Source organism: Acanthochromis polyacanthus, chromosome 7, assembly GCF_021347895.1.
Source record: "Acanthochromis polyacanthus isolate Apoly-LR-REF ecotype Palm Island chromosome 7, KAUST_Apoly_ChrSc, whole genome shotgun sequence".
Taxonomy (NCBI): domain Eukaryota; kingdom Metazoa; phylum Chordata; class Actinopteri; family Pomacentridae; genus Acanthochromis; species Acanthochromis polyacanthus.
Window position 1 is genome coordinate 36,356,137 of NC_067119.1, and position 26,956 is coordinate 36,383,092.

Sequence of the window (26,956 nt, forward strand, 5' to 3'; positions counted from 1 at the left end):
TGTACAAAGTTGTGTTAATCAAATTTCCTTAGTGGTATGGCCTCCGAACATCTCATGAGTGATTACGGTTGACTATAGCTGGCTACTCTTCTGAAGCATTTTCAATAGAGCCAAATCCCTCCATTTATATTGAAATGCCATGAGAGAGTCTTTCTGGCCCACAGCCACAGTAATCCACCACAGTCACTGGAACCCTTCAAGGTTGCATACTGTCACAACAGTTCCCACAAGTACGCTATCTCTGCAACTCTGCACAATGCCTTCCCCCACCTGAAAAACAATGTTCTTCATCATTTACAACTCAGCTTTTAATACAGTCCTCACTTACACACCCACAAACTGTACAGCCTTGACCTAAATCCCATGACTGCCTTTCAGTCTGTCAAAATTGGTATCTAACCTTGAACAATATGATGATGAATATTGGAAACACACTAGGATATGCCTTCATGCTCTACACTCTGTTCACCTGTGACCGTAATGCCTCACACAAAGACAAGGCTACACTCAAATTTGCTGATGACTCCACAGTCACTGGCCTTATCACTGGGGGCTGGCGATATGCAAGAAAAAAGGGGCAAATCTGTTTACATGCTGTGATGGTAACAACCTTAGCTCCGATAGAGTGGTTGGATGCACAGAACATGGAAATGCATCTAACTGAGCTATTGAGCCCTTGAGCAATGCTCTTAATCTTATCTGCACCAGAGGTGCTGAAAGACAGTAAACCTAATTCAGAAACCACAAAAATCAAGAAAAAAACCCAAAATCAATACCAGAGAGGAAATCTAATGAAAACTAGTATGAATAAAGTAAAGGTACGCTAACAAAGCAGGGATACTCATTAGGGATGTGCGTGACTAGTCGTTTAATCGTTTAACCGCCAACTCATTTATTAAACATTTAGTATTTTACTAGTCGGTTAAACGCTGCATCAAGCATCAAGCATCATGCACCTTGTCCCCGACAGGGCGCCGCCATGCAGCTCTACGCTCGGGCGTGCGCCGCATGCTTGTCCCGTCTGGGCTACCTGGTTGATCCTGCCAGTAGCATATGCTTGTCTCTTTTTTCAACCCCCGCTATCCCCCTCATCATTAGCGGTGTTTTGACCACTCCAGCTACACCCACCACGTCCCTTCCTGCCGCCCTGAAGCAAAGCATCGGCTCCAGTATGTGCTGCTCGTGGACTGTCATGGTACACCGACCCGCTGCCGTTACGCACAGATGCAGCGGCACTTTCTGTCTCAGTGGACGACTGAACATCTTCATCAGAGGGTGAATATTCCTCTTCAGAATATGAGTAAGCCATTACTTGACAAAGTACTTTGTCAGCGTTGACCAGAGCTCTCGGTACGGTGAGTTTTCTCACTCTAAAATGTGCCGTCTTGCGCTCTGATACGCTCCGACGGCGAGTCTCGTCTCCTCAGTTTTCAAACTCTGTAAACTCCAAAACTTTGAATGAAAACACGCCCACAACTGATGCTCAGATTGAAGTTCCAGATGTCCGCCATCTCCTGGTGTACAGTACATGAGGCACACCAGGCAGTGTATTTGAAGCTATGGCTTGTTATGTTCAGCAATGTTGCTTGTGGCAATATGCGACTTTGGCGCTTAAAGGGTTAAATTGCAAGTTTTCCGAACCGACGAGTCGCCAATAAAATTAGCGACTAGTCGGTTCGGAAATTAGTCGAAATTCCCATCCCTAATACTCATGAGAGAGGGAACTAATCTGAGTGGGCAGGCTCAGGGGATTGAGGTCCCGCGAGTTTAGCCAGGCCTGGCGAAGATTGAGTTTGTATGTTCTCCCTGTGCATGCTTGGTTTTTCACCTGAGTTCTCTGTCTTCCTCCCACAGTTTAAAGGCACGCTGAGGTTAATTAGTGGTTCTAAATTGTTTGTAGGTGTGAATGTGAGAGTGCTTATTGTCTGTGAGGGGTCTTCTGATGGACTGGTGACCTGTCCAGGGTGTCCAACTACCTTCATCCTGAGTCAGCTGGGATAGGCATGTCTGAAGCACAGCTCTAGCTTTACTGCAGCAGTGCATTATCAAGTGTGTCAGTGTGGAAACTGTCTGTTTTAGCTGTCCCAGTTTGATGGTAAGTCTCCTTTTTTTTCCCAACAGATTTTGCTGGAAGGTCAACCTGAAAAGGGCTCTGAGAACAGCGTGGCCATCTTTGAAATCCACATTGTTCCTGGTTACTGCATAGGTGGGTCAAGTGAGATGTTTCACCTCTGTGCTACTGTATATCTGATTTGAAAGTGTTTTGTTCTTACAAAATACACATAATTGGGTAATAATAATGGTCATGGTTGTCGTTCCTGTTGTCAGAATGTAATTTTGAGGAACATCACCTGTGTGGCTACAGTAATAGCTGGAACCCAAATGTCAACTGGTATGTTGGCGGGAGTGTGGCTAGAGAGTCTAACCTGCTTGAAAATCACACCAGCAATAACCAGAGAGGTACATACACACACACACACACACACACACACACACACACACACACACACACACACACACACACACACACACACACACATGTTTGTTTTTCTATACCGGTGGGGACTTACCATTGACTCCCATTCATATCTAACTCCTAACCCTTACCCTAACCCTAACCTTAACCATCACCAAATCAATGCCTAACCCTAAACAAACGTTTTTGCACTTTTACATTTTTTATTAACAACAATATGGCCAAGAAAACGGTGTTGCCACCCGTGGGGACCTCATTTTAGGTCCCCACCGTAAGACAAGTCCCCACCTTTATAGCAAATAGTCAGGTCAAAGTCCCCACCGGTATAGCAGAAACAAGTACACACACACACACACACACACACACACACACACACACACACACACACACACACACACACACACACACACACACACACACACACACATTTGTACTTCTATCTTAGTGAGGACATCCATAGGCGTAATGCATTTCCTAGAGCCTTACCCTAACCTTAACCGTCACAACTGATCGACTAACCCTAATCCTTACCCTAACCCTAACCAAACCTCAATTCATACCTGTTCTCTAAAAACAAGTCTTCACCCTCAAACATGGCTGCTTCAAAGTGAGGACCGGCCAAAATGTCCTCACTTTGTAAAAAATGTCCTCACTTTGATAGTTAAATGCAGAAAATGGTTCTCACAATGTAGCAAGTACAAGAACACACACACACACACACACACACACACACACACACACACACACACACACACACACACACACACACACACTTTTTTGTTTCTATCACACCAGCAGAGGCATCAGCCAAAATGGTTTCATTGAGGTCATTAAATAATAGTTGGGTCTTTTCACCTCAATTTACCATATACCAAAATAAATCAGTCAAATTGAAGATAGTCAAGTGTGAACTTTTTTAAAAAATGCAGTGAACTAAGGTGGAATGACCCAGATAGTAATCGAGGAGAGTGATAACTGACATTTGCTGTAAAAATTAAAATCTTAATGTTAACAAATTTTGCTCTAAAGCAGTTGGACAGATGCAGGCTTAATTTGTGCTTTACTGTTTTGTTTAATTTTAGATATTTGCTTTGATTTTGCTCATGAATTTAATGGAAACATGGTGACAAATGCAATCTAGTTCAAAGCATCCTAGCAGACATTTAAACTTTGTTAATATAGAAATTGTAAGATCAGGTAGATTCTTCTCAGTTAAAACACAGTAAACAGAAGAGACAAAGGACTGGTGATTGTCGACCATTGAAGGCGTTATAAAACCAGGTCATGTTCTCATTCCTCCAATGTTTATATTCATTTAGTCCATAAAGGTCAAAGTGGTAAAAAATAATCAAAAGGGTTAAATGATTTGTGCTTATATAGCACCTTTTAACTTGAGCTAAAACCATTTTTGTTAACCATTTACACACACATACTCATACACCAACCATAACAAAGCTACCATGCAAGGTGCTTGTCTATTGTTGGGACCAACTTAGGATTTAAGTGTCTTACCTAAGGACACTTCAGCATATGAAGGGATTACAATTTTACTTGTTAAACAACCTGACTAATTAGGAATAACTCATTAAATAACTGATTGAATGAGCCATTCGCAGTTTCACTGTACCGGCGCTGTGTGCTTAGACTTGCATGGCTTAATCTCTGAGACAAGCATATGCTACTGGCAGGATCAACCAGGATCAACCAGGTAGCCCAGACGGGATATTCCCTTTCAGCGAGCACATTAGTGAGAGTGGAGAGGACGAACTCCCTTTACGAGGAACAAATCTCAAGCAGAACCAGGCTCAGGATAGATGGCTCTCAACTTTGACTAGCTGGGGACAGGATAGTGGGTAGGGAGACAAATATAGCAAAGAACAAACAGATAGCAAACAAGAGAACATAGACACTGAGCAACTCAGTGAAGCCGAAACTGCAGATCAATAATGTGCAGTTCAGAACCCAGAAATACCAGCAGAGAGGTACAAGGAGAGAGAGAGAAGAGGTCAAAAGGATCAAAACACAAAGGGGAAGAAGATACATAGTTAATAACTTGCAACAGTGCATGTACATGTTGAAGTGCACAATAAAACAAGAAAATGAAAATACCCAAGGATAGAACATCTTTGATTGATTAGAAACAGGTAAAACAAAATTACTAAAGTCAAAAGACAAGTAAAAGATTAAAATAGGAAACTGAATGAAAACCCAAAAAGTGGGCTGCGATCGATGCCAAGAAGTGGGGCAATTAAAAGAAAGAGCGTGGAAGAGAAAAGTGGACATGACCAGGGCAGCCTTAGGATGAAAACCAAGAGATAAAAGATAAGACTTTGACTTTGATGTGACATCACTAATTGTAGGACAGGATTTAAAGATTTAAAGTGGAGTGGAAAACTGTTCTAGATCCTGTTGCCATAACTGAAAAAGCCCTGTCACCTAATTAAAAACAACAGCATAGTCAGCGATGTTTGCAGGCCAAAAACACCTGTTTAATCTTCAACACTAATGGAGGTGTGAGTGAATTACTGCATGTGAAAAAATCTTTCACAAAATCTCTCATAACACGTAAAACTGTACTTAAATGATATGAATGAGAATGTATCAGCCATTACTGTGTACATTCAGCTCATCTGTGTCTTACACTGCTCCAGGCCACTACATGTATGCAGACTCTGTGTATGCCAAACAGTTCCAAGAGGTTGCCAAGCTGACCTCACCCATGACCACAGTGCCCATGGAAGGCTGCCTGTCCTTCTACTATCTCCAAGACCAGGAAAGGGGAAACATTTTTTCAGTTTTCACTAGGGACCAGCTGGGCCACTATGAGGAGATCTGGAGGCCAGAGGTGTATACTACTGCAGACTGGACTCTGGTCAGTGTTGACATCAAGGCCCCACACCCCTTGGAGGTTAGTACTGCTACCAGTGAGCAACAGTAGGAGAGCATGCTGCTTTTCTTATGGTTACCCAATGCTTTTACCTAAACATTAGTGGAATAGAATAAAACATTTTTGGGACCACTCGTCAAACAACTCATCAAACAACAATAACTGTTCAAGAGAATCGTCATCCTTTGATCAGTATAAAGTCTTAATAATTAGTATCTGACTGAACAATAATACTGGAAAATGATTTGCAGAGCATTTATCAGGAATACCTAAACACCTTCCTTTTTAAGCATTTATCCTATCAGCCAACCATGTTGCAGCAGCACAGTTCATTTCAGGTTCAACAAACATCAGAATAGGGAGCAGGCAGTAATGACTCTGTAGAATCCTTTTCAGACATGGAAAATTTAACATTGCTGCTTCATCAATATGTTAAGTAACTGTATTCTGTCATTCAGACAAAAGTCACTTTTACATTCCTCATGGCTTCAATTTGACAAACCTATCACAGTGACAGAGAGGGGAGAGGTCCTGATCGATCTTCATCGATCTTTTGTCCATGAGTCCATAGGATAATTTAGAAGCCTTTGATGAAGTTATTGCTGGAATTGGTTGTGCGTGCAGTTTGGACTTGTACCATGTTAAAAGTGATGTAGAAATGTTACTAGGTCTGACCTTGCAAGATTGTCATCATGACTTTTACAGAAAGGGGACCATAGAGTTAATTTAGACATGAGGCTGACATATTCAGACACTAGCAGATTATTGGAATAGAAAGCAGAATTTTAAAGAATCCCTTAAGCTGTCTTTCTCCAACAAACAACAAAAATTTAAAGGGACACATAAAGGGCATAACTCACCTTTGGACGCTCTTTTACTGGTCAACGGTGATAATAATCCACAAAAACCGGCCAGAATCCAAGCGTAGTCATCCGACAATACTAGCAAGTATAATATTTTGTCCAAAACATGTCTTGAAATAAGTAAATAATCCACAAATAGCTCGAATCCGTGCGCGTCCACACGGCGCATGGTGGCGCTGTGTGTTCCATTTTCACTGTATATTTGTCCATATTTTTATGAAGCATACATGTATCCACGCAGTCTTGGACTGAAAATGGCTTTCGATTGCAACCGCATTTCAACCAATCAAGTGACTCATCGCTGCCTCCTCCTGCCTTAAACAGCCAACCGTTGCCGAGACTGATGGATCCGGACTTCCCTCATTTAGTCAGTAAATTCTGAGCAAATCACGTTGGAGAAAACGTTTGACTGACAGGGCTGATAGCCAATGAGCCTGCTGAAAAGCAGGATTATAAATAGAGCCTCTGCCAGCAGTTGTGTCACATTTCACACGTTGGCTGTGGGCAGAATCTGCAGCCTGTCTCTCCCCCCTGCCATTGTCTGTCTGATCCCACAATAAAGCTTATCTGAAGTGATTTTTTGAGTTCTTTATGAGTTTTTGGAGTGAAAGTAATGTGAAAACGGGCTGAAAAACGAACATAAACCATTTTTGCCCAGGGAGTGCAGAGGGTGTACAGAGGGTGTCCAAAATTGACAGCGCCGGGGCATATTAGTACAAAAACATCTGTGAAACACTCATTTCTTGTAGTATTGCTCTGAAATTTTGTCCTGAACTATGTAAGACCCCAGGTTGTTGCATTTTTGTGTTTCAAGCTGTCACAGTGCTGCCACACTAATTTTCAGGTGTTTTATTAGGGAAAAAATTTAGGCGAGAATAAAATTCATCCTAATTCAGTGTGTTCTAACATAAATAACTCTGTGCCAGTAGCACCTAGAGTAATTCTGACTGCACTGGGTGAAAATTCAGGTTGTCAGCTTTCAAAGGAGACCCCAACCATGCCTGTACTCCAAACAGTTCAAGAACTGAATTCAATTTACTTTCTGTACATCTTAAGTAGAAATTTCAGGTGAAAATTGACCGAAGCTTAAAGAAACAGGCAAGCTTTGATTTTGCAAAAATAAGCCATTTTCAGAGGCAAAATCACTAGTCTAACCTTATTTTGATTCAGGAACTACTGAAGAATCCGAAGTGCCATGTTCTCTCTGAAAAAGGTGACTTAGAGGAGAGAAGACACAAAGCTCACTAAAGAATGCTATTCAGGAGGGGCAATCACACAGAAAGTTACCACTCTGATTACCAAGAAATTCAGATATCTAACTGATGCATTGGAGAACGTTCAGAGTGCATTTACAACCACTCGAGAAGTATAAATGGAGCAGAGACATGTAATGTACAGTCAGGCCCATAAATACTTGATCATTGACACAATTTTCAACATTTTAGCTCTGTACACCACCACACTGTTTTAAGTGCAGACTTTCAGATTTAATTTGAGGTTATTTACATCCAAATCAGGTAAACGGTATGGGAATTACAACACATTTTATAGGTTGATGCTACTAGAGGTACGGACCCGTACCCGTAGCATCTGTACTAGAGGTACGGACCCGTTAAGGTCACTGAAGAGCTGGCGCCGGTTAACTACTATTTGCTGCACATTACAGGCAGTTTATATGAATGACTTTGACGGCGAACATTGTATAATTTAACCAAAAATACACCGTCTCCTCTCACACTTTAGACATTGCAGTTTTTACGCTTTTAGACGCCGTGTATAAATTGTTTGAAGTCCAGTTCCTATTCAGTAGTTTACCGCGTTCAGTGGTGGAAGCGGCTGACGAACTCCATTGCAAATGTTCCCATTTAATTTCGGACACTAATTTACAAGATAAAGTTAAGGATGTCGAATATGAAACAAACACTCGTGAATGGTGAGGAGCAGCTCTTTAATTCGGCATGAATTAAAAAAACCCACAAACTCGATTTACTGTGATATTGTGAGATTTGTTTGTGGTTATGTAACTTAGCCATTCAACAGAGTCCGCTAACATTAAAGTGACTGACGTGCAGTGTCTGTGTTGCCAGATGTAGAAAATATGTCAGGGTTTTGTTTAGGTTGTTAATATGTAATAGTCTGTCGCTACTTTTGAAGGTAAAAAAATACTTGTAGTTTGCTGGCTGTTAGTTCCGCCATTTGTTTTGTTTGCTGTTTGTGCTTTATTAGAACAGGGTCACGTGAATAAAAATTTTTGCTATTTTTAATAGTAGTGCTGATTTCAACCCCCAAATCGCTGTCCGTGAAAAAGTCAGATAATGATATTTATAAGACATTATGCATGATAGAAAAGAGAAAAGCAGATGACTGACATGACAGGCTCGGCACGCAGATTCACCTCGAATCACGGAAGCGCCTTCATCACTCGGATTACCAAGCCGGCTCATTAATATTTATGTACGTCGGATTACCAGCCAATCACAAAGCGCGTTCATCAGCCGGCTCATTAATATTTATGGTAAGGGAAAGTGCCGTATCCGTAGGCCACAGGCTACGGGTATGGGTCCGTATCTGTAGACACTACTCATTTTATAAGTGTCCTCCATTGTTTTAAGGGACCAAAAGTAATTGGACAAACTCGCGTCATCATAAATCAAATTGTCACTATTAATATTTGGTTGCAAATCCTTTGCAGTCAATGATAGCCTGAAGTCTGGAACCCATAGACATAACCAGATGCCAGGTTTGGTCCTTGGTGATGCTCTGCCAAGCCTCTACTGCTGCTGTCTTCAGTTTCTGCTTGTTCTTGGGGGATTTTCCCTTCAGTTAAGTAACTGAACTGCATACTCCTTTGGATTCAGATCAGATGATTGACTTGCATTTGCAGATCAATCCACTTCTTTGCCTCAAAACTCCTTTGGTTGCTTTCACAATATGCTCTGAGTCATTGTCCATCTGCACCATGAAGTGCCGTCCAATGAGTTCTACAATTCTACAATGTCATTTAGCAGATGCATTTATCCAAAGTGACGTACATCTGAGAGCGGATACAACACAAGCAAAGATCCAGTCAGGAGAAAACAACCTGGATAAGTGCCATAAAACAAGTTCAAGAGTCATAGTAGGACTGCAGTGTCAACAGGCAGTACAGACGTAATAGGATTTTTTTTTTTTGCAGTCAAGTGCAGTGGTGTTCAGTGAAGAGCTGGGTTTTTAGTGTTTTCTTAAAGACTGAGAGAGACTGCAGATCAAATAGAGTTTGGCAACTCATTCCACCACTGGGGAACCACAGAAGAGAAGAGTCAAGCTATTGACCGGCCCTGTTGTTGTGGTTGTATCAAGCGTCCTTTGTTGGCTGAGCGTAGTGAGTGGGAGAGAGTGTAGACGTGGAGTTCTGAAGCATTTGGCTGAATATGAGCAGATAATATTGCCTGAAACACTTCAGAATTTATCCTGCTGCTTTTGTCAGCAGTCAAATCATCAACAAATATAGGAGAATCAGTTCCACTGGCAGCCAAACTCTGGTCTGCTGTTCCTGTTTTTGAGGCTCACTAATGGTTTACACCTTGTGGTGAACCTTCTGTTTTCACTCTGCTGAAGTCTTCTCTTAATTGTTGACCTTTACACAGATATGCATTCCTCCTGTTAGGAGTTCGGCATATCTGTTGTGAAGGGTTTTTTCTTGACCAGGGAAAGGTTTCTTCTGTCATCCATCACACTTGTTTTCTGTGGTCTTCTGGGTCTTTTGGTGTTGCTTACCTCACCAGTAAGTTCTTTCTTGTTAAGAATATACCAAACAGTGAATTTGGCCACACCTGTTTTTGCTATCTCTCTGGAGCGTTTGTTTTGATTTTTCAGCCGAATGATGTCTTGTTTCACTGATAGTGACAACTCTTTGGACTTCATTATGAGAGTTGGCCTCACCAGATTACAAATGCAAATACCACACTTGAAATGTATGGAGTTAGAACAGTCTCATAATTCACAAATGCACACAGAAGAATTCACAAATGTAAACTGCAATCCACAAATAAATTAAGAAAGTTCACAAATGTATTTCTGCATTCACAAACTGCTTTTGTGTGTGAATCTTTTTTGAGACTGCTCTGCCATCAGCTCGATCCACAAATGCATTTTTTTCAACACGGAAGTTTCTGTAGCCAATCAGATGTCTCCCTCCTTTCAGCCAATCACAAAAACTCACCCCACGTGGGGGTGGGTGTACTGTTCAGCCAATCATATGAACGCGTCCGCACAGCGTTATACTTGACCGTGTCATTGGGCTGAAGAGTGAAGCTGCCCGTCGGAGAGACCATGGCGTCTGATGGGGACATTAGACCCTTTATTTGTTTACAAACATTGTGACGTTTTTTGTGGGCGAGGCTTATGCTGGAGGCAAAAGCTGAGCGAGAAGTCAAGCGGGACTGGGAGTATATAGTTTGCGCTGGGAGTTTGCGGTGCAAACTCAAGCATTTTTAACCCGTTAAAAATGTGTGTACCGCCGGCGGTACACTTACTAATTTGCATAGGAATTTAAAGAATGTCCGAAGGCTGCAAACGCGATTATACAAACACTATACGCCGATGGAAAGCTTAGATTCTCATGAATCCGCCGGTTTGTCGGACAAATGTGTTTATATTATCCGCTGTGGTAATCACATCTGAAAGTGGTTTATACCGGCGGATTCATGAGAATCTAAGCTTTCCATCGGCGTATAATGTTTATATAATGGCGTTTGCAGCCTTCGGACATTCTTTAAATTCTTATGCAAATTAGTAAGTGTACCGCCGGCGGTACACTGAAGTTTAACGGGTTAAAAATGCTCGAGTTTGCGCTGCAAACTCCCAGCGCAAACTATATACTCCCAGTCCCGCTTGACTTCTCGCTCAGCTTTTGCCTCCAGCATAAGCCTCGCCCACAAAAAACGTCACAATGTTTGTAAACAAATAAAGGGTCTAATGTCCCCATCAGACGCCATGGTCTCTCCGACGGGCAGCTTCACTCTTCAGCCCAATGACACGGTCAAGTATAACGCTGTGCGGACGCGTTCATATGATTGGCTGAACAGTACACCCACCCCCACGTGGGGTGAGTTTTTGTGATTGGCTGAAAGGAGGGAGACAACTGATTGGCTACAGAAACTTCCGTGTTGAAAAAAATGCATTTGTGGATCGAGCTGACGGCAGAGCAGTCTCAAAAAAGATTCACACACAAAAGCAGTTTGTGAATGCAGAAATACATTTGTGAACTTTCTTAATTTATTTGTGGATTGCAGTTTACATTTGTGAATCCCAGTTCACATGTGTGAATTCTTCTGTGTGCATTTGTGGATTGCAGTTTACATTTGTGAATTCTTCTGTGTGCATTTGTGAATTATGAGACTGTTCTAACTCCATAGAAATGACCTCAAGACCTTTTACCTGCTCTTTGTGAATGAAATAATGAGGCAATGACACACACCTGGCCATGGAACAGCTGAGCAGCCAGTGGTTCAATTACTTTTGGTCTCTTAACAGTGGAGGTTGTAATTCCTACACTGTTCACCTGATTTGGATGTAAATACCCTCAAATTAAAGCTGGAAGTCTACACTTAAAGCATATCTTGATTGTTTCATTTCAGGTTCATTGTGGTGGTGTACCAAGCAGAAATTCAGAAAATTTTCTCAATGTCCGAATATTTACGGACCTGACTGTGTAATGGCTGCAGACAGCCTATCCTCTAGATAGGCTGTCTGCAGCCATTATACGGTGGGAGTGAAAGCCCTTCTCAGCCATTCTCAGTGGGAGTGAAAGGAATTTCTTCCAATATTGAGCTCTTTTGTGAAATATGCACCTCAGGGGACTGGAAATATTTTTCTTGCAGAACTGATATACACAAATTTACCTTTATTTATACTAGATACCTGAAAGGTCAAAGGAGAGTGGCCAGACTAGCTGGAGCTGACAGAAAGAATAAATAAACTCGGATAACCACTGTTTGCAACTGTTACCACCTTTCTCTGCTTACTTTAAATGGCAGGTCTGCTGCTATTGGTGTTGCTATTGTTGTGATAAGAAGAGGCCCACAACAGGGACTGAGCATTTTGGTTAATTTGCTCATTTCTGTGATTTGAAAATATCAACCATCAATCCCCACCAGGAATCAATGCTGACCACTGAGCCCCTCAGTCTCACTAACTCAACCTAACTTTGCAATTTCTTGAAGAGAAATGAATTGTACAGTAACAAGAAGACCAACTGAGTGCAAGATAACTGAATTTAGGAGTGAGTTGAAGTTGAGGAAGGAGTCTGTCCGCAATAAATATGGTCGTGGATGAGAGCTTGACAATGCCCTACCCATCAATTAAGGCTTAGACTATAAATCATGAGGATTCAATGCTAGCAGTGAGAGGGTGATCAGGGCTATGTTTTATGGTAACTTATGTGCATGAATACTTATGCAGTTAAGTCAATCCGGAACCTGCGCCTGTGAAAGTGGCTGCAAAGTTTGGTGTCTCTTAACTGTTTTCAGTTTTTGCTGTATTTTTGCTATATTTTTTAAGTACTTTGTTGTGTTTTATCAACTGCTGATGGAGGTTTCTGCTGGGAGAAGAATCTATTCAAGAGAGGAGCTTTTTTCATTGAGACAGAAAAATCTGGACTGCAACATCCAATTCCAGTGGACATCTTGAGGTGTTTTCGTGGTTGCCGTGCTGGTGCAAAGGTGAAGGCTAGAAAATAGAGATACAAGCCCTTTCTTCCATCAATCATCATGGGAAACATGAACTCTTTGCCAAACAAAAGTGACGAGCAGGAGACATTGGTGAAGACGGACAAAACATACCATGAATGCAGTCTCCTGTGTTTTACTGAGACCTGGTTGAATCAAAACAACTCAGGCTCAACTGTGGATCTACCGGGCTTCACCCTCATAAGGTCAGACAGAGATGCTAAAGGTAGTGGCAAGAAGAAAGGAGGAGGTCTGGCTTTATTTGTTAAGCAGAAATGGTGTAACTCCTCAAACTTAATTGTTAAGGAGAAGTTGTGTTGTCCAGATATTGAACTGTTGGCAGTTGGACTTCGGCCATATTATGTCCCAAGGGAGTTCAGTCACATCATAACAATACTTGTATACATTCCACCCAAAGCAACTGACTTGGTTCCATGTGATGAGTTGCATGATACTGTTGCTAGGATACAGACTCAACATCCTGAGGCACTTGTAATAATATCAGGAGATTTCAATCATGTCAGCCTCTCCTCTCACCTGACTGGATTTACACAGTTTGTTAACTGCCCTACCAGAGAGAATAAAACCCTCGACCTGCTGTATGCCAGTGTCAAAGAAGCTTACAGAGCTACTGCCTTACCACCACTGGGCAGGTCAGATCATAACCTGGTTTAGCTCTAAGGGAGTGCTTTGAATCAACAGACTGGAATGTGCTCCTGGAAACAGATGAGGACAGTATGAACATTGACAGACAGGTTGATTGTTTTACTGAATACATCAACTTCTGTAGAGACACAGTCATACCTGCAAAGACTGTTCGCTGTTTCCCCAATAACAAACCATGGATCACAAGCGACATAAAGGCAATCCTCAACCAGAACAAACAAGCTTTTAGAGATGGTGACAGAACGGCTGAAAGAAGTGCAACATGAGTTAAAGAGGAGACTGAAAGTGGCAAAGATGGAATACAAAAAGAAGATAGAGAGGAATTTTCAACACAGTAACATCCGTGATGTGTGGAGAGGAATCAATACCATCTCTGGACACAGCAATAACAAGAGGAGGGAGCCAATAGTGGGTGATGTAGAAAGAGCTGATGAACTCAACTTGTTCTTCAACAGATTTGACACTGTGGACACACCTACTTCCACTGCTACTCCTCCTTCTTCTCCTCAACATATGGAAATCCCCACCATAGCTCCTCCTCCTTCTCCTCCATCTCCTACACGTCTCCACAGCTGCAGCCACTTCCATTCCAGCACCTGTATCCGTCTCTGTCACAGAGACAGGGGTGATGCTGGAGCTTCAGAGACTTTGCTCTGGGAAGGCAGCTGACCCTGATGGTGTATGTCCAAGACTGCTTAAAGACTGTGCTGCACAACTGTGTCAACCTCTCCAGAGGATCTTCAACCTGAGTCTACAGCTGGGGCGGGTGCCTGCTCTATGGAAAACATCCTGTATTGTACTGGTACCAAAAGTCAAATGTCCGGCTGAACTAAATGACTACAGACCTATTGCTCTAACCTCACACATCATGAAAACTCTGGAACGGCTGGTTTTACGTCTCCTGAGGCTTGACGTCAAAGACAAACTTGATTCCTTGCAGTTTGCATACAAAGAACACATTGGAGTGGATGATGCCATCCTCTTCATGCTTCACCGTGTCCTGTCTCATCTGGAGGAACCTGGAGTTTATGTGAGAATCATGTTCTTTGATTTTTCAAATGCATTCAACTCCATCCAATCCACCATCCTCAAAGACAAGCTCACAGAGATGGGAGTGGATCCTTCCTGTATTTCATGGATTACAGATTACCTGACAGGAAGGCCACAGTTTGTCAGGCTGGGGAACTGTGTTTCTGGGACCTTAATGAGCAGTACTGGGGCTCCACAAGGAACAGTCCTGGCTCCATTCCTGTTCATTCTGTATACATCTGACTTCAAATACAGCACTGAGTCCTGCCACATTCAGAAATACTCTGATGACACTGCTATCGTGGCATGTATCAGAAATGGACATGAAGCTGAATACAGAGATCCGATAAGTGCCTTCAGTGATTGGAGTCACAAAAACTGCCTGCTACTCAACGCCTCAGAGACAAAGGAAATGATCATAGATTTCTGCAGATCCAAATCCCCTCTTCAGCCAGTGAACACTTGTGGCGTGGACATCGAGATGGTGACATCATATAAATATTTAGGTGTCCACCTTGATAATAAGTTGGACTGGTCTACAAACGTAGACTTCATCTACAAAAAGGGCCAGAGCCGACTTTATTGCTTCAGAAGACTTCGATCACCAGACATCTGCAGTAAGATGCTGCAGATGTTTTATCAGTCTGTGGTAGCAAGTGTTCTGTTTTATGCTGCAGTCTGCTGGGGAGGCAGCATAAAACAGAAGGATGCAAGGCGTCTGAACAAACTGATTAAAAAAGCTGGCTCTGTGGTTGGAATCGGATTGAACACATTGGAGGATGAGGTGGAGAGACGGGCACTGAGCAAGATGGAGGCCATTCTGACCAACATGGATCATCCACTTCACATCTGCCTCAATGAACAACGAAACATCAGTGGACAGCTCCTATCCCTGCGCTGCAAGACCGAAAGATTTAGGAAATCTTTCTTGCCATCAGCAGTCAGGCTATTCAATTCAAAATTAAACAGATAAGAACCCTGACAACTGAATTTCCCTTCGGGGATGAATAAAGTGATTCTGATTCTGAGTTATTGTCACTTCAGAATCAATTTTTTTTCCCACCCTGGACAAAAGCACTGCTTTGCACTCTGATTACATGACACAGTGAAGTCTAAAAATGGCTTAAGAAACGGTCATTGTTACAAAACCATCAAAAATATCACATACTCGTGTACAATGTGAACATTTTGAACAGACTCCATGGAGTAAGATAAATCCAAGCAGTTGTCCTCTAAAGTTCAGTAGTTTGGAACTTACTGGTGTGGCGAGATGGTTTCTTTTGTTTCTGCAATGTGTGCCATGATTATTTATTAAGATAAGATTTTACTAATAACTAGTGCCAGATATTGCTCAGAAAATTGAAGTGACATGAGAATAAATGCATTGAAAATGGAAAAGCAATACGATAAAAGTATGATGTATACACTACAGGCCAAAAGTTTGCAAGTGATATTAAATTTGTCCAAAAAAGTTCATAGTTTCATTGCCATACTTTGCAACAAAATAAACATGATTATTATATAGAGTCACTCATCATAATACATTTTTACTCTCGTTGTCAGGTATTTGGGTTTCTCTTGCTTAGACTTTGCTGTCTTTAAAGTAACCTCCTGTGGGTTTAACAACAGCATGGCATATATGAATCATTCCTTCCGCACATTTTTAAAAATTTTGTGCTGGAATTTCATTCCAAGCTTTCTTAAATACATCAACGAGAGAGTCCTGACTAATTGGAAGCACTTTTCTGACTAATTGATCCAATCCATCCCACACAAGCTCAGTTGGAGAGAGGTCTGGAGACTGAGGGGGCCAAACCATCTTTGGAAAAACACCTTCCTCTTCTTTTCTACCTAGGTAACCCCAACAGTGCTTGGAAAAATGCTTAGGGTCATTACCTTGCTGCAAGCAAACTTTCATCTCACAAGTCTTAGTCCAGATGGAACTGCATGATGCTGGAGGATGGAGTGGCACTATTCCTTCTTCATGATTAACCTTTACTTCAGACAAATCTCCTACTCTATGACCTGCAAAACATCCCCATACCATGGCACTACCACTTCCATGCTTTATTATGGATGCTACTCATGGTGCTTTAAGATATTCAACAGTTTACCCACTCATATCTCTTTTTCTTGTTCTTTCGGCAAAGTAGTGTTTCTTTTGCAGATACACAGCCCTTCAGACCAGCCTTTCTCAAGTGTCTTTTGACAGTTGTGAGAGATATGGGATTTAACCTTGTGTTGTTGATTTCCGCCCATCTCTCTTACTGGTGACAATATGTTTATCCTCTGTTTTGTAGTAATTCTCTTTTTTTCAGACCTTTTTCTATCATCATAACTTCCAGTTTCTTCTAGTCTCTTCAGGGTGTAGTGAACTCCGTTGTTGCACAACATTAGGTGTTTTGTAGTTTCTCTTTCAGTGCATCCTTATTTCCTCAATTTACAAATTGTACTATTGTTTCTTTCTAGACATTTCTGAGGTAGTTTGTCAGAGATATGGACACAGTTGAGATTTCTTGGTATTTTTGTATGCAAACTCGCAAAAGCGAAAGAGCTAAAGTGAATTATGCAAACTGCAGTTTGTTTTAATTTGGCAAATTGAGGAAAATGAAGCATATCAATGCAAGCAAAGACTGATCATGCAGTAAATACATCCCAAAGTCCATGGAATTCATAATGGTATTTAAGAAAGGCTTTGTGAACAGAAACTTGAAGTTGCTTCCAAAACTTTGGCCTGTGGTGTATACTATGTTATTACTAAAAACAATAGTAAGTAAGCTAAAGGAAAGGAAGAACAGAAAAATAAGAAGTGACACTGGCCATGATACTGAAGTAGTAAAGTCATATTGCACATATAATGAACTATTACACCTACTATTGAGAAAGTAATATTACAAATTATATTGTTGTTCAGTGTTAATTGATCAGATATATCTCCAAATCTGGCGATTTTGATGTTTGTGATAAACCGAAGATTAAGTTTTCCTTTATTTGTTATGGAAATTATCTTATTTATGAAGCTAAATGAATTACTGTGAAAACGTCTTTAACAGCTCAGAAAAACTACTATCAATTCCACTTCAAGACAAACCATTTTCAAGCTAATCCAAAAGATGCCCCGTTTGTTCTCATGAGCCCTGTATCCAAAAGTTATGCCACTTTGTATGTGACATTCTACAAATACATTTCACATCAACATTGTGGTTGTGAAGGTGTGTTTTATCACAAAGCATACCAAGTAACCAAGTGTTTCTGTGCCTAAACCTAACTGAAAAGTGAGTGAAGACTGATGACATCAAACTTGAGTCTGAGAATATTGGTCCCACAGTCTCCTGAATGAATGTCCTGAGTCAGACTTATTTAACACAACCAGTTCGACCTCCTAAAACAAACTTTGTGGCTCATGGAAGGTGGAAACATTTCCTACTGCATAATCCTGTCCTGGAGAAGATATTTTTTAAAACAAAATGATGGATGCAGTGCAGTTTAATTATATAGGAACAGAATTTGTGGGATGTTTCTCACAGGACAGGGATGCTACAGACATCTTGATCTTTTAGAATTTGATGTACTGCCACAGGGTAAGCAGTATATAAATTACCCAAAAATAGGGTAATTTATTAACATGCACAGCAGTAAAATTCAGGACACATTAAATAATTGTAATGTTTAATGGGTTTTATTGGATAGTTTTAGGAATGTGTTTTAGGAATGTTTTTATACTGATGGTCTAACATGTTTTTTTAATTTGTTTTTTTTAATGGTATTTATTTCATTTATTATGCACTTTAAGAACTGCACTTTCAGTTTAATTGTTTCATGTTGACAGTGTACTTTGAGCTTCTTACACCTCTTTCCAGTGTGGTTTTATACTGCAAATGGCAAATAAACTGAACTCAACTCAACTCAGCTCATACAATGACAATAAAGACATTCTGATTCTGATTCTGAAAATTCAACTTATATGTTAATGCAGCAGTAATATTAATCCTCAGACATCACCATTAATAGTCAAACACTGACAGGGACATTTTATATTTTAAAAACATTTTGCTGGTGCAGAGTTCATGTGTTCACGGTGTGTTATGGATACTTAAGTCACTGCTCTGAATACCAGATCCACCAGCACATACACCAGTTTTACATGCAGCTCTACTAAATCCAATGACTTATTTTAGAAATGGATGTGTGGAGGGAAAGATGTGAGGCAAAGATACTGTGTAAAGTTATTGGCTTTGTTCCATGCATGAAATTCATTATTATGGTTTGTCCAACTTGCAAACAGATCAGCAGTTGGAGCTGCATCAGTGGCTGAGACAGACAACTATTTTTTCAGTGTTTCAGAATGTAGTTTCTGCCCATTGAGTTTGTAGGACGTGGCTACTACTCAACTCATTTTCTTTTTAAATTATTTGAATTCTTTCTGTGTTTTTAGTCCCAGTGTGCTTTTCAGACGTTCCACCTATATACAAGTAGATAGGTTATTGCTTGCTATCGTTTTGCACTTGAGCAAATTTAACATTGTTTTTATCTCATTCTGCACATTTTCAAAATATAAGGAAAGCAACCAACATATTGTACTTATATTTGTCATTGTTATGTTTTTTTGGTGTGCAGCTGAGTAGATTCACATACACTCTCTCCTTTGTAGCTTTCCACTGCACTTTTAAATATGTATTATTTCCTGTGACTACATGATTTCCTTGCAGAAATCCTCCCACAGTCTGCTGTTTCTGTGGAAAGAAGCTTATGTAACATTACTAACTGGGTCAGTTCTTTTCTCTAGTTGTGCCAAGAGTTGTACAGAGGTTTTCCATTAAGCAGCACTCCGCTGACTAATCCATGCTCCTGAATTTTCCCGACAGTACACTAATATCACAGTCTGGCTTCTACAACTGTCTCATCGATCAGTATTTGTTTATTGTACATAACATGTCCGTAGCAATAGCATGTGGTGCACAGAGCATGTTGTCAGGATTATTAGTTGTGTGTCATACTCATTACCTGTCTGTGTTTGGCAGCTGTGTAAGTCTGTGTGTGTTACTAGGTGGTGTTTGAGGTGGCTTTCAACAGTGCCAGAGGTGGATATGTGGCCATAGATGACATTTCCTTTTCCCCTGTATTCTGCCACACTGACACAGGTGAGAGAAGAGATCCATTCTTTTTTAAAAGTCCAAAAAGTCTAAAAATTGACCTGTTAAACTGGGACCGCAAGAGGTTGCACTGTTATTCACACCTGGCAATTGTTGTTGGACTAAGGGAAGTTTATATATTATGCTGTTAGGTTAAAAGATTCACAACAAGTCCCTATGCCAAGCCCTCTGTCTGGCATTTCAAATGGAGCGTTACAAGTCCACCACATACCACACAAGACACCTAGCTGAAATATAGGGGATGAAAGAGAGTACAGAGAAGGCAAGCAAAATAGAGGATAATAGACATAGACCGACATAGAGAATAGGCAGAACCAAAGAAGAAAGGGATTCTACATTTTTGTGGAATTTCTCATTATCAGATGAGCCCATTTTTAAAAAGAAAATCACCTCTCAATATTGCTGCAAAATAAAATAAAAATTCTTGTATTCTCCATGTGCACGTGTAGGTTTTCACCAGGTTTTCTGACTTCCTCCCACTGTTAAAAAACATGCTGAGGTTAACTGGTGATTCTAAATTGTCTGTAGGTGTGTATGTGAGTGTGCTTGTTTGTCTCTATGTGCAGCCCTGTGATAGACTGATGACCTCTCCAAGGTGAACTCTGTCTGCACTCCCAGTCAGCAGGGATAGACTCCAGCCTAAAAGGGATAAAGTGACGAATAGATGGATGGATAGACAGAGTACAAGTAAATGCAAAACATGTATGATAGGTATTGATTCAACGTATGTAAGCTGAATGTAAAATGTTTGCCTTTCAGAATCATTAATCTGTTAACTCATTAGATATTTGTACACCGTGTCTCAAACGTTAGGTCTCCCACTGGAGAACATGTTTGATTGCTTGTCACCAAAATGGGTTACACCTGGTTAATCAGGTACTGTTTGGTTGTTTGTCTGGTCAAACTGTCAGGTCCCAGTATATAAATTTCTTTCTTTACCAAAATGCATTACACTCACAACCAAATTTTAGAAGCGTTGTTACCATGCTCAAGAGTAACGGTGGACAAGCTACTCTTTCAGAGTCTGACATTTGTGCACAGGCTATTGCTCTTTGAAATGCAGGAAAAGCTTGTCAGCATGTTGCTCATAATAAATAATAATAATAAATTTTATTTGTATAGCGCTTTTCAAAACACTCAGACGCTTTACATCTAAAATCACCAAACTAAAATAGAGGAGCATCATAAAACAAGTCATAAAATACATCATAGAAAACAACAGTTCAAGCCCTTGGCAAAAGTATCCACTGGGCACAGAAGTTGTGGCAAAGGTGCAACAAAGGAGGATCCTTCAAAGATTTGTCTCACTCAGGGCATCCATCTGGCCTAACGGCAAGAGTTACGGACCTGATGAGTAAGGCCAAGGGTATAAGACACCAGTCATGCCGGAAACTCAGTCAGAGGCTGAAAATTCTTGGAGATTTCTCTAAGAGCACTGTGCATCATTATTTAACAGAAACAATTTGACTGAAAGCTTACAACAAGCAAAGTACACCACAACTCACAGAAGAGACTTCCTTTCACGAAGAAGTCCATAACTCTTGACTCTAAAAGCCTGGGAGACCTGGATTTCCTCTGATGAATGCCCTCTCTACTTATTTCCGACACCCAACAGCCAAAACAACCGTATCTATACAGATGATCATAAAAAATTACGATCTTTTGAGAAAGTGAAATTCAGTGCCTATAGTAAGGTTTGGGGGTCTATGTCTGCTTCAGGTCTCTCAGAGCTGCACATTGTGACTCAAAGTACCACTGTTAATGCACAATATTATACCAACAACATTCTAGAAAAGGTACTACTTCCAATTTTGGCCAGGCGGAAAAAATCAGGGCTTGTGACGTAACGGAAAGTGTTTATTGTTTGTTGGGAATTGGTATTAATTTAAGATGTGCCCCTGCTTGCACTGCCCGTATGACTCAGCAACGGTGTTCTGAGCGTCTACCTGACTTTCTCCAGAAGGAGGAATAGCCACCAAACTCCCCTGACCTTAACCCAGTTGAGAACTGCTGGAGAATCCTGAACAGTCACATCTTTACCAGTCCACCACCAGCCACCAAGAAACAGCTCAACTCTAAGACTGTGCGGGAGTGAGGGAAGATAGAACCATGCCTGAAAGACTGAAAGCTGTGATCGAACTGAAAGGAGGAAATACTGGTTATTGAATAAATTGATTACTTTGCATATTCAGTCTTTGAGCTTTGTTTTTCTGGGGAGAACAAACTTTTGGGACATGATGTGCACTCACAGTACTCTATTATTGAGACAGGTTCATATCTGAGTTTCTGTGTTTTGTGTTCCAGAGCCAACCTTTGACCCAACTATAGCCAACTGTGACTTTGAGAATGGCCTGTGTCTGTACTATCAGGAGAGGGCAGAGAGTAAGGCGTGGAGTGTAATTTCAGTCAAGCCTAATGCCTATAGGATAGGGGACCATACCACAGGAACCGGTGAGTCACACTCTTATGGAACCCCACACCATATAGCGCTTTGTAACTGCATACTTCTGGTGACAAAATACGGAGCCCCCTAGGGGACATATTGTATATGTTGGTTTATTTCTCCGTGTTGTATTTTCTCTCCTTCGTGTTGTATTTTGTCTCCTTCGTGTTTGTATTTTCTCTCCTTCATGTTTTGTGTTTTATTCCTCCGTGTTTATTTTTTAAGGAACACTATTGTCATTTTTGCTGTTGACAAGTTGTTTTTCAAACACGTACTTCGTGTTCAAACACGTACTTCGTCTTTGGCCCGAGCAGTCTTACTCGGTCAGTCTGTTGGGCGTGCAGCAGGGGAGTCAGAGGGCGGATTCCTACGGTACTACTTCCTGTCCAAACTTAGTTTGGAAGTTTGTTTTGCCTGGCAGACTGGCTGATCATCACCCTGGAACATTACACGCCAAACGGTAAATAATTATTTTAATGAAGACCGCAGTGCTTCGTCTATTGTTCTGAACTCTGCTTATCTCAAGTCACATTAGCCCTTTCTGTATTTATAGCAGTTGGACTGCTTTGGTTTGCAGGCTAGCATGAAGCTACCACACCTTGCACAGGCTAGCATTACTAAAAGGAGCACTCGTTTTTGTTCACCGTTTCTACTGACCAAACTGCGACTGTTTCTCTGAATGTATAAAAAGCGCACCACCCCGCACGCGGTCCCACTGAACAAAAACGAGCGCTCCTTTAAGTAATGCTAGCCCGTGCAAGGTGTGGTAGCTTCATGCTAGCGTTCAAACCGAAGCAGTCCAACCGCTATAAATACAGAAAGGGCTAATGTGACTTGAGATAAGCAGAGTTCAGAACAATAGACGAAGCACTGCAGTCTTCATTAAAATAATTATTTACCGTTTGGCGTGTAATGTTCCAGGGTGATGATCAGCCGGTCTGCCAGGCAAAGCAAACTTCCAAACTAAGTTTGGACAGGAAGTAGTACCGTAGGAACCCGCCCTCTGACTCCCCTGCTGCATGCCCAACAGACTGACCGAGTAAGACTGCTCGGGCCAAAGACGAAGTACGTGTTTGAACACGAAGTACGTGTTTGAACACGAAGTACGTGTTTGAAAAAAAACTTGTCAACAGCAAAAATGACAAAAGCGTTCCTTAAAAAATAAACGCGGAGGAATAAAACACAAACATGAAGGAGAGAAAATACAATGCAGAGGAATAAAACACAAACACGAAGGAGGGAAAATACAACACGGAGGAATAAAACACAAACACGAAGGAGAGAAAAATACGACACGGAGGAATAAAACACCAACACGAAGGAGAAAAAATACAACGCGAAGGAATAAAACACAAACACGAAGGAGAGAAAAATACGACACGGAGGAATAAAACACCAACACGAAGGAGAAAAAATACAACGCAAAGGAATAAAACACCAACACGAAGGAGAAAAAATACAACGCGAAGGAATAAAACACAAACACGAAGGAGAGAAAATACAAACACGGAGAAATAAACCAACCTATACAATATGTCCCCTAGGGGGCTCCGTAACAAAATAAGTGCTCTCTGTGTTTTTTGTACATGGACTCTAAGACTGTCGTGATTTAGAATCAATGTTATTTTTTTTAATACATATCTGCTGTGGGGGTGAGGGTGACAATGTCTTGATGGATGGTATGTTCTAAAGTAACATCGGCATAAATATAGGGACCCCAGGTTCCCCAGTAGAAGATTGCATTGTTGTATCAAGGTGATCCATATTACTCACTCCACCTTTTTACTCCGCCAAGGAATGCGACAGAGTTATATGATGATTGGCGTACGTTTGTACTTGTGTCTGTTTGCAACATTACTCAAAAATGGAAAAGTGGATTTGGAGGAAATTTTCAGGGAAGGTGAGAAATGACGCCAGGACCACCTCATTAGATTTTGGTGGTGATGCGGCTTAGAGTCTGGATCCACGAATTTGTTAAAGATTTTGTAATTTTAAATTTGTATCATTGTGAGATAGCAGCATGACGTCACTGTAACTATGACAACAAGTGAACACATCGGCTGCCTTCTTATGATCACATGATTGCGATCCTACTACAAATCAACTGCTGCGGACTTATCGAGACTCATCTGTCAGAAATGATACAGCGACTGAGCAGCTTTGGTGTAGTTCTGTGCTGTCATAGTGCTTTTCTTGTATTTTCTTCTTTCTGTTTCGATAAATGTTGTGGTTTTGACCCTTTGCACATTAGCTGACATGGTGCCAAAACAACTAACAACTAAGATATTAAGCACCTTTTCAGTTCAACTTATTTTTTTCAATTATTTAAAATGCAAAGGTTCACCAATGTATTTAAACAAATTGCAGTGCCTTTATTCTTTGTCTTAATTATGATTCTTGTCTGTTTTTTCTTAGGGTCTTTTCTCCTGGCAAACACTCGTTTCACTTCGAGACCTGGTTATGTTGGTCGGCTTCATGGCCCATTTTTGTTTGGAAACCACAAATACTGTCTCAGGTTCTACTACATGCTTCATGGGTTTAGGAAAGTAGACAATGCTCTGGTTCTTTATATTTATGATGAAAATAATGTGGCTCAGGAAAAGGTGTGGAGTCTGACGGACATTTCCCATGCTGTGTGGACTGAAGTAGAGATCACCTACATGAAGCCCATGTTGACCAAGGTGTGAAGCCATATGCGAAGGCTGATATTTAGCTAATATGTGACTGATAGAAGGTCTTATTGACAGAATGGATGGCTGTAGGATGAAAGGACTAGACCTATAACATGATCAGTGGTTAAACATTAGTATTGTGTTTATTTCTGTTTCAGATAGTGTTTGTCAGCATATGTAAGAACTTCTGGGAATGTGGCCTCATAGCCATTGATGACATCACTGTGAGTCTGGGGGACTGCCAGATGACAGCAGGTAAACGACTCCCTAACACATATGCTGACTAATATATAAAAAAGTCAGGAGCCTTTTTGAATTTTTAATTAGTAAGGTTTTTGTTCTGGTTGATATTACAAATGCATGCAATTACAATGCTAACAGCATGTCTTGTTTAATATTACAACAGTGGTAAAGCAGCTGCCTTGCAGAAATAAAACACCATCCTGCGTCTCTGCTTACAGAACATTCCAACAGTCTCACGTTGTTTTAACAATATTATCAGATTAACTATAAAATGTTCCATATCATGAAAATCTTTTTTTGTCTTTTGTGGTTGTTATAAGCTTGGAGGTGAAACATTAAAGCTGTGAAGACATGAAAACATTGACTTCTGCTTTTCAGGATTTAATACTGAATACTGACTCTGTGTAGGGACATATGACACTTACATTATTTGCTAAAAAGAGGCACAGTATGGGACCTTTCATAATCTTGCAGGAAAATTGGTCCGGTACAGCATTGGGATGCATATTCTGAAGTAACTGTTGTGTTTAGATCAAAATGTGGACACAAATGCAGACACAAACTGCAAACAGGCAGGTGAAAAATAAAAAACTTTAGCTTTGAGGGTTCATCTTTACTTTGTGGACTGACTGCTTTGCTCCACAGCCACCCTCCCATTCCAGTGTAACTTTGAAAGTGGAGTATGTGGCTACATACAGGATAAGAAAGGAGATCAGGCTGACTGGCTGCGAGTCCAAGGACACACCCCCACTTCCTATACAGGACCCAGAGGAGATCACACCACTGGAGTGGGTGAGTCATTTCCTCATTCACTGATTTATTTTTTCATTCCATAGACATACCCCCTCATATTGGCTTATTGGAACCCTGTATGTGATGTAAAACAGAACAGATTCATCACGCTGATTTCAATCTCAGAAATTTAGACTTTGACAGTTTTTTTATTGACATCCCTTCAGCATATTGCATTTAGTTGTATACAAAACTACAATGAAAACAGCTCCTTCACCTCTGTGGTTCCCAAGTGGTGGAATGAGAAACCAAAATCTGCTCGATCTGCAGAGTCTCTTTCAGTCTTTAAGAAAAGACTAAAAACCCAGTTCTTCACTGAACACTTTTGCAATTGCCAAATTGCAAAAAAAAATTTCAAAAAAAGAATTGCCTCCTGCACTGTCCATATGCACCACGGTCCTAATATCACACTTGAACTTGTTTTATGGCTCTTATCCAGGTTGCTTTCTCCTGACTAGATTGTTGCTTGTGTTGTATCCATTCTCATCATTCTATTCTATTCTATTCTATTCTATTCTATTCTATTCTATTCTATTCTATTCTATTCTATTCTATTCTATTCTATTCTATTCTCTCAGATGTACATCACTTTGAATAAAAGCATTTGCTAATTGTAGAACTGCGTAATTAGTCTAAGAGGAAACAATACTCCTTTACCTCATCTCATCTCTGTTTGCATCCGTCCATACACCAATCAGGCATAACATTATGACCACGGACAGGTGAAGTGACTAACACGGATTATCTCTTCATCATGGTACATGGTGGTGAGTTGGATGTACTAGGCAGCAAGTGAACATTTTGTCCTCAAAGTTGACAAAGGCCACATTGTGATGGCTAGACAACTGGATCAGAGCATCTCCAAAACTGCAGCTCTTGTGGGGTGTTCTCGGTCTGCAGCTGTCAGTGTCTGTCAAAGTGGTCCAAGGATGAAATAGTGGTGAACCAGTGTCAGGGTCATTGGGAGCCAAGGCTCACTGGTGCATGTGGGGAGGAAGACTGGCCCATGTGGTCCGATCCAACAG

The 26,956-nt window shown here is 40.9% G+C and overlaps 1 protein-coding gene across 1 annotated transcript in view; it reads left to right on the forward strand.

The window, feature by feature from the left end:
* The window catches only part of mamdc2a (MAM domain containing 2a), a 58,353-nt gene that overhangs the window by 18,479 nt on the left and 12,918 nt on the right, over positions 1-26,956 (forward strand). Inside the window, exons 4-11 of the mRNA XM_051950685.1 lie at positions 2,122-2,206; positions 2,329-2,460; positions 5,128-5,384; positions 19,676-19,769; positions 22,086-22,232; positions 24,640-24,905; positions 25,055-25,151; positions 25,785-25,931. Of these exons, the coding sequence (XP_051806645.1) occupies positions 2,122-2,206; positions 2,329-2,460; positions 5,128-5,384; positions 19,676-19,769; positions 22,086-22,232; positions 24,640-24,905; positions 25,055-25,151; positions 25,785-25,931 (1,225 nt within the window). The remainder of the gene's footprint in view (positions 1-2,121; positions 2,207-2,328; positions 2,461-5,127; positions 5,385-19,675; positions 19,770-22,085; positions 22,233-24,639; positions 24,906-25,054; positions 25,152-25,784; positions 25,932-26,956) is intronic.